The following is an 8,155-nucleotide window of genomic DNA, read 5'->3' on the forward strand; positions in this document are numbered from 1 at the left end:
AGAATCAATGAAAGAGCTTTCTTCTCGGTAGACGTATTCCGAAGCTATGGCAGCAATATTGTACCTTCCCCCACCCCCCACGTTTTATGCTCTGCGCTGATGTGCTTTTCAATATTTCAAGTACTGCCAAAGGGCATTACAATTGTATTTTAGCTTGACTTCCCAAACACTGCAGAGCGGGGACGAGACTTGTTCAGATTTCAGGAACCTGAAGACAATCTATATGATGGCAGCAGATCAAGAGGGAAGTTGGTTCCGGTAGGTTCGGATCCGGATCCAGATCCAATAAACTGGTTTGCAGTGGAACGACGGAACAGTATTAATATTGTAAACAATGTAATATTGTAAACAAGGTCTGTCTGAATATATTTGTGTTAAACTGGGGTTCTAGTTTGCAAAACATGAGTAGCTATTGAAAAATTATACCACTGTGCCTCTGATCAGCTTTTGCAGATGCTTTGAACATAATTCCCGTTTTCATAGTTATCAAAATTTTATAAAGAAAAATGCACATACAAATGATGAATAGAATGAATGCAGTAATATTTATTGTTTTGTAGCAGCAGTAAGCTACAAAACCATTAACAAACAGTAAGTTGATGATGAACAGCCAGTATAATATGTGCAGAATAAATTTTATAGCCCTAAAAAACTGTCATGGCTAATGTAAGTCTCCATGGATCACAGTAGCTCTACTACTGTATCAGCATACTTAAACCTGGTTCTAACTTGAGCATGCGACTGTGATCCAAGCATAATAAAAGTTTCAACTTGTTCAGGTTTCTGCAAGTTAATAAAAAGTCATTATTTGTTGTATTAAAGGTAAAGGTTCCCCTCGCACATGTGTGCTAGTCGTTCCCGACTCTAGGGAGCGGTGCTGATCTCCATTTCAAAGCCAAAGAGCCAGCACTATCCAAAAATGTCTCCGTGGTCATGTGGCCGGCATGACTAAACGCCAAAGGCGCACAGAACACTGTTACCTTCCCACCAAAGGTGGTTCCTATTTTTCTAGTTGCATTTTTTATGTGCTTTCAAACTGCTAGGTTGGCAGAAGCTGGGACAAGTAACAGGAGCTCACCCCAATAAACAGCACTAGGGAATTGAACCACTGAATGGCTGACCTTTCGATCGACAAGCTCAGTGACTTAGCTACTGAGCCACTGCGTCCCCTATTTGTTGTATTAGAATGTCAATAAAGGGTTTATTGCCAACTACTTTATCAGGAAAACAGCCATAAAACTAAGACAGTTGACAAAAAGTGGGAAAGGGTATCTAAATCTAAATCTAAAAAGAGAAACAATTGTAACTTCTTATGACAAGCTAATTTTCATTCTGTAATTAACCACATAGGAACAATTTTGTTAGGGAACCTCATTAAAAAGCCATTATATATAGTTTTATTCTAGTATTAAATAATATTTGTTAAGGATATTGTTGTGTTACCAACCAGCAGAGTAAGTGCACAGAGAAACGATACTGAGAGCAATGAATACAATACATACAAACTGGTTTAACAAAGCTTTTACTTTGTAGTGAGAAACAATTGCGTAGTCTTTTAGTCAATCCAAGTCTTTAGCCATTCAAATCAGTCCGAAGTTACAGATATCTTCTTACCAGACAAACAGCAATTCAACGCTGGTAACAAATCACGATGATAGCAGATCCATCCACTTCTTCACACAGACGGTAACAGTTCCAATCAACAGTTCCAGTCAAGCAATGATGAGAGCAGGTCCAACAATGACGATAGCTCGGCTTCCTTCTTATATACAGTTTATACTATTAATTATCCACTTAAGATAAGTGAAGTCAGCAGTGCAATGACTCAACAGTACAATTATGATAATTGCAGTCAGCATTCAGTCAGCAGTCATTAGTCATTACAATGACTCAGCAGTACAATTACTCAGCATTACATTTAAAATTACAGAATACATTTAAAGTTATAGAACACATATATTGCCTGGACAACTTGTTAGATTTACACCATATCCTAACAATATTTTAATTGATCATCATCAACTTGTCCACTGAGAGAAACTATGCAATAACTGTTATCATCGATGTCTTCTAACAGGAAATAACCAATGCATGATTCAATTAGGTCAAAATATCAGATTTCAGTAACTTTATGTAGTTAGAGCTATTACAAAATTGAACAAATTCTAAAGCTTATACCTATGCCATCATTAAGTGAACAATGAATTTTTTAAAAAAAAAACGCATCTGATTTCTACAGGGTAGGGTGTAGAGTTTTGCAGACAAAAGCAGATTGCTTACTAGTGAATCTTGATATTCCGGTGATACGGTTGTATGATTAGATGGAAACCATCCTAGACAATATAGTTGTTGATGTTAGTTGTGAAGTCTTGTCTGACCCATCGCAACACCATGGACAACGTTCTTCCAGGCCTTCCTGCCCTCTACCATCCTCTGGAGTCCATTTAAGCTCACACCTACTGCTTCAGTGACTCCATCCAGCCACCTCACCTTGTTCTCTATTGTCCCCTTCTTCTTTTGCCCTCAATCTTTCCCAGCATTAGGTTCTTCTCCAGTGAGTCCTTCTCATTAGATGGCCAAAGTATTTGAGTTTCATCTTCAGAATCTGGCCTTCTAAAGAGCAGTCAGGGTTGATCTCTAGGACTGACCCGTTGGATCGCCTTGCAGTCCAAGGGATTCGCAGGAGTCTTCTCCAGCACCATAGTTCAAAGGCCTCAATTCTTTGGCACGCAGCCTTTCTTATGGTCCAACTAATAAAACTTGTTTTCAATTAGCAAAAGCCCTTAGATTGATATACCGCTTCATAGTGCTTTATAGCCCTCTGTAAGTGGTTTACAGAGCCAACAGATTGCCCCAACAATCTGGATCCTCATTTTACCGACCTTGGAAGGATGGAAGGCTGAGTCAACTTTGAGCCTGGTGAGATTCAAACTGCCAAATTGCAAGCAGCCAGCAGTCAGCAGAAGTAACCTGCAGTACTGCATTCTAACAACTGTGCCACCGCAGCTCTTTAACACATGAATTAAATATTAAAAATAGAAGATGGGGCTGATAAAGTAAAACAAGGATCTGAGATTTCCATTACATTGTATAGAAAGAAATAATCTATAAATTTTGGCTAACCTAAGAAAATAAAAAGAACTATTACTCAATCCACTGAAAGATCTATAAATAAAACCTTTTGCTGTGAAAAGGCAAAGAAATTTCAGAGGAAAGGTAAAATGTTATAATTATTTACCACAAATAGTGATTTGTTAAATAAAAAACCAGGGGACCTTGGTAACTGAAATATTTTGGGAATGGTGCTTCTTTATTCAGAGTTGGTGTACAAAAGCAATATTATCCCTAACTGAGCAGTGACATTCGTAATAAATCAGGATGCAGACAAAAAGGACATTCTCACTTGCATTCTGACAACTGAAGCAATATTTGCAGGGGTCCTTGGTTTTCTTGCAGATGTTTCAGTACCCAAACTAAGTAACTTGATCAGTGTTAGTAAGGAGTGCAGTTTGCTGTCAGTTTATATTCTGGTGGCTTGCATGTCAGTGTTGGTGGGGTTGGTCTTAGAGATTCTTTACTTGGGTTGTTTCCTGTTGGTTTCTTTGGCAGTTTCTTGACTGACAACCCCAGGGGGGAAAAAAAGAGAGTCATCTACAACAGTGGTCCCCAACCCCCGGTCCGCGGACCGGTGCCGGGCCGTGGAGTACCTGGCACCGGGCCGCGCAGCGGCCGGGGGCCATGATCGATGCAGCGGCCGGGGGCCATGATCGCTGCAGCGGCCGGGGGACATGATCGCTGCAGCGGCCGGGGGACATGATCGCTGCAGCGGCCGGGGGACATGATCGCTGCAGCGGCCGGGGGACATGAACGCTGCAGCGCAAAGGCTCCTGGGCCGTGCGCAAAGGCTCCAGGGAAGAGAGCCCCGCGCAGGTACGCACGTGTGGCCCAAAGCTGACGTGTACCTGCGACCCTGCAGACGTCTCCCCAGTCTCCCTGCGGCTCTACAGAAAACGCCTCGCTCAGAAGACGTCTCCCCGGTGTTCCTGCGCCTCTACAGAGCGCTGCGGCGACAGATAAGGTCCTGCAGTGATCTACCATCCCGCACAGGCCTGCTAGAAAGGGTGAGTGAACCTGCCGGGGGTATATGTGAGGGGACCACGGGATGAAGAAGGGGAGGCGGGTGGGGGGGTTCGGGAGTCGATGAGAAGGACCCCGATGTTTTTTTTGGGGGGGGGGGTCCTGGTAATTGACTGAGGAGGTCCAAGTGTTTCCCAACCAGGGTGCCTCCAGCTGTTTCCAAACTACAACTTCCAGCATGCCTGGAGGGCCAGAGGTTGTCTGGGTATGCTGGGAGTTGTAGTTTTGCAACAGCTGGAGGCACCCTGGTTGGGAAACACTGATATAGATAGATGCATAGATAGGCAGAAAGAGAGGACAAGCATAGCTCCATTTTTCCCAAGCAGGGTGCCTCCAGCTGTTGCAAAACTACAACTCCCAGCATACCCAGACAGCCTCTGGCCCTCCAGGCATGCTGGAAGTTGTAGTTTGGAAAAAGCTGGAGGCACAATGGTTGGGAAACACTGACATAGATAGATGGGGGGGGGGGAAATACGAACAGCACACTATAGCAGGTTTTGGTACTCTCCAAGTGTGAGCCATGGCTAGAGGCCCCAAATTATCTCTAACATTATACAGTGAAATTACATATAATTTATATTAATTCTACCAGTGTCCAAACATATAAAGTGCATAAGTGCATTAATAATTCATAACATGTACCCAGGTGCTAGCTCTTCTCGCTTTTCACTGGTACTTTCTCATTTTTACAGTAGTTGGTGTAGGTGTATATTGTTTTTGCTCAAATTTAACCCACAAATTAGCAAAGATGAGTACGAAACAGATGTCGTCAGAAAGTTTCCTTGGGAAAAAGAAAAGGCCCAGTGAAGAGACAGAAGAAGAGCCTTCAGCATCAAAGAAACATAAAACTTTTAACAGACAATACAATGAGTCCTACTTGAAATATGGATTTATCGGGATAGGTGATTCCCACGCGCCAACCCCGCTCTGCATAGTTTGTGGTGAGCGGCTCTCTAATGAGGCAATGAAACCCTCAAAACTGCTTCGCCACTTGAATGCCAAGCACCCTGGATTAAAAGACAAACCCCTGCAGTATTTTGAAAGAAAAAAAAGGGAACACGAAGGACAGAAGATATTTCTGAGGGCCACCACAGCAATAAAGGAGAATGCTCTGAGAGCATCATATTTGGTGGCTAACCATATTGCTAAGGCTAAAAAGCCATTCACTATCGGTGAAGAATTGATCTTGCCCTCCACTAAAGACATTTGTCGTGAACTTTTAGGAGAGGCTGCTGTAAAAAAGGTAGCAAATGTGCCTTTGTCGGCTAGCACCGTGACTAGGCGCATTGATGAAATAGCTGAAGACATTGAGACACAATTGTTGGAGAGGATTAATACTTCACCGTGGTACGCACTACAGGTTGATGAATCTACAGATATCGACAACAAGGCAATACTACTTGTTTATGTGCGATATCTTTATCAGGAGGATGTGCATGAGGATTTATTATGTGCACTATCTTTGCCAACCAACACCACAGGAGCAGAACTGTTCAAGTCACTGGATGGTTATATATCAGGACAACTAAAATGGTCCTTTTGTGTCGGCATATGCACAGACGGAGCTGCTGCCATGACCGGACGGCTGTCTGGTTTAACCGCTCGGATTAAGGAGGTTGCACCTGAGTACGAATCTACACATTGTATCATTCACAGGGAAATGCTGGCAAGCCGAAAAATGTCACCAGAATTTAACAGTGTATTGAATGATGTGGTTAAAGTTATTAACCACATCAAAGCAAACGCCCTTAACTCGCGTCTATTTGAGCAGCTTTGTGAGGAGATGGACACAGAGCACAGATGCCTTCTCTTATACACAGAAATAAGATGGTTATCCAGAGGAAAATCACTATCCAGGGTGTTTGAATTAAGAGAGCCATTGCAAAGATTTCTCTCAGAAAAGAAGTCACCACTGGCAGCACATTTCAGTGACAAGGTATGGCTTGCAAAACTGGCTTACCTGTGTGACATATTTAGCCTGCTCAATGAACTCAATCTGTCCCTTCAGGGGAAAATGACAACTGTTTTCAAGTTGGCTGACAAAGTAGCTGCATTTAAAGCCAAACTGGAGTTGTGGGGACGGCGTGTGAACAGAGGCATTTTGGACATGTTTCAGACATTAGCGGGGATTTTAGGAGAGACTGAGCCTGAGCGTTCATTCTCCCAGTTGGTGCACGATCACCTGTCTTTGCTTTTAGAAAAGTTTGAGCGCTACTTCCCAACCACAAAAGACCCACGAACTGGTAAGGAATGGATCCGCGACCCATTTGTCAACAAACCAGATGAATGTAGCATGTCTGTACAAGAAGAAGATCAACTGCTGGAGATTGCAAATGACGGCGGCCTTAAAACTGTATTTGAGACAACAACTCTGCCGGTGTTCTGGATTAAAGTCATGGCGGAATATCCTGAGATTGCCACTACAGCTCTTAAGTCCCTTTTGCCTTTTCCAACATCCTATCTGTGTGAAGCGGGGTTTTCTGCAGTGACAGCAACCAAAATAAAACAACGAAATAAACTGGACATAAGCAAGACACTTCGGGTGTCATTGTCTCCTATTACCCCCAGATGGAACCGTCTCGTTGCAGAAAAACAAGCTCAGGGTTCTCATTGATTCACTAGATTCTAGTAACTAGAGCGCTTAGTTAAAGTTTAACTGTTAAAATGTTAAAGCACTTTATATTTATGTAATTGTATTTTATTTTGTAAGGCATGTTTAAATACAATAAAATAAAAGTTGTTTAATCAAAACAATCTGATATATAAACAATCAATGTGTCGTCGCGAACAACGCCCCCCACCCCTGCGCGCGCTCAGCGGGCCACGGTAAAATTATCAAAGGCTGATTGGTCCGCGGCGATAAAAAGGTTGGGGACCACTGATCTACAACATACAATGTAAGGACTGCAACAACCACTATGTAGGACAAATAGGCAGAAGACTGACGGAATGCATCCACAAACACTAACTAGCAATCAGAAGACATGATGAAAATTCTTTAATTTCACAACATATAGACAGATTGAACCATAGTTTCAATTGGGAGAATATGACCATCCTAGGCCAAGCCAAATCCAAAAATGCCAGGGAATTTCTAGAAGCCTGGCACTCTGACAAATCAGCCACCAACAGACACATAAACATTAACAACATGTATAAATTATGCAAAAGAGGCTACCACCCACCCCAAAAAGGAAGAAAAAGACCCAAACTTCTCTCCACCAGCGATAGGCGCCCAGATCAGCATAGATTAACTCCAAGTTAACATCAGACTAACAATCAAGTAAACAATACCCCAATCAAGAAACTGCCAAAGAAGCCAACAGGAAACAGCCCAAGCAAAGAATCTCTTAAGATCTTCCCCACCAACATTGACAGGTAAGCCACCAGAATATAAACTGACAGCTAACTGCACTCCTTACTAGCACTGATGATGTTACCTAGTTTGGGTAATGAATGTTTTTTGCAAGAAAACAAGCTCAAAGAACACCAAGGACCCTTCATGTCATATGGAATGTACATGGGTAGCATTTACTATAGAATGAATCATAGATTCTACAGTACATATTTATTTCCTACATTAGAGATAAAGACAACAAAACTGGAAAACAGTATTTGTATCCTGTTGTTAACTCCGATACCACCTAGGATAAAAGTGTGTTATTGAGAGAGGTAGGGACAAGAAAAGCCAACAGTAGCAGAAAAATGAAAGCATTGCTGTTAAGAAAGCACTGATTAAAGACAGAGCACCTGGAAATATAATGGCAGAAGAGGTTTGAATAAACAGATGGAGAAGAGATTATATAAAAATATGTGGCTGCAGAGGAAGTAAATACAGAACTGGGAAAAAATGAAACCAGAGGAAGAAAGGCTTCTAATTTTGGCTACAGAAAATGTCCAGACACAACAATAGAAAATTCAATGGTAAAAGAATTAATACAAGTTTTAGTTGAAGCAGTGGAAGGAAAAAACGTCGGATATTGTAAAGAAGGTAGAACATTAGTTATAGAAAGTAGAA

At 42.0% G+C, this 8,155-nt stretch overlaps 1 protein-coding gene across 1 annotated transcript; it reads left to right on the forward strand.

The window, feature by feature from the left end:
• The first annotated feature begins 4,900 nt into the window (after nt 1-4,900).
• On the forward strand, nt 4,901-6,751 carry LOC139316789 (SCAN domain-containing protein 3-like). Its single transcript, XM_070943632.1, has one exon. It carries the CDS (start codon nt 4,901-4,903, stop codon nt 6,749-6,751), a length of 1,851 nt encoding a protein of 616 aa, XP_070799733.1.
• The last annotated feature ends 1,404 nt before the right edge of the window (nt 6,752-8,155 follow it).

Source organism: Pituophis catenifer, unplaced genomic scaffold (genome assembly GCF_029215685.1).
Source record: "Pituophis catenifer annectens isolate HBS135680 unplaced genomic scaffold, rPitCat1.0.hap2 SCAF_4, whole genome shotgun sequence".
NCBI classification, from domain to species: Eukaryota; Metazoa; Chordata; class Lepidosauria; order Squamata; family Colubridae; genus Pituophis; species Pituophis catenifer.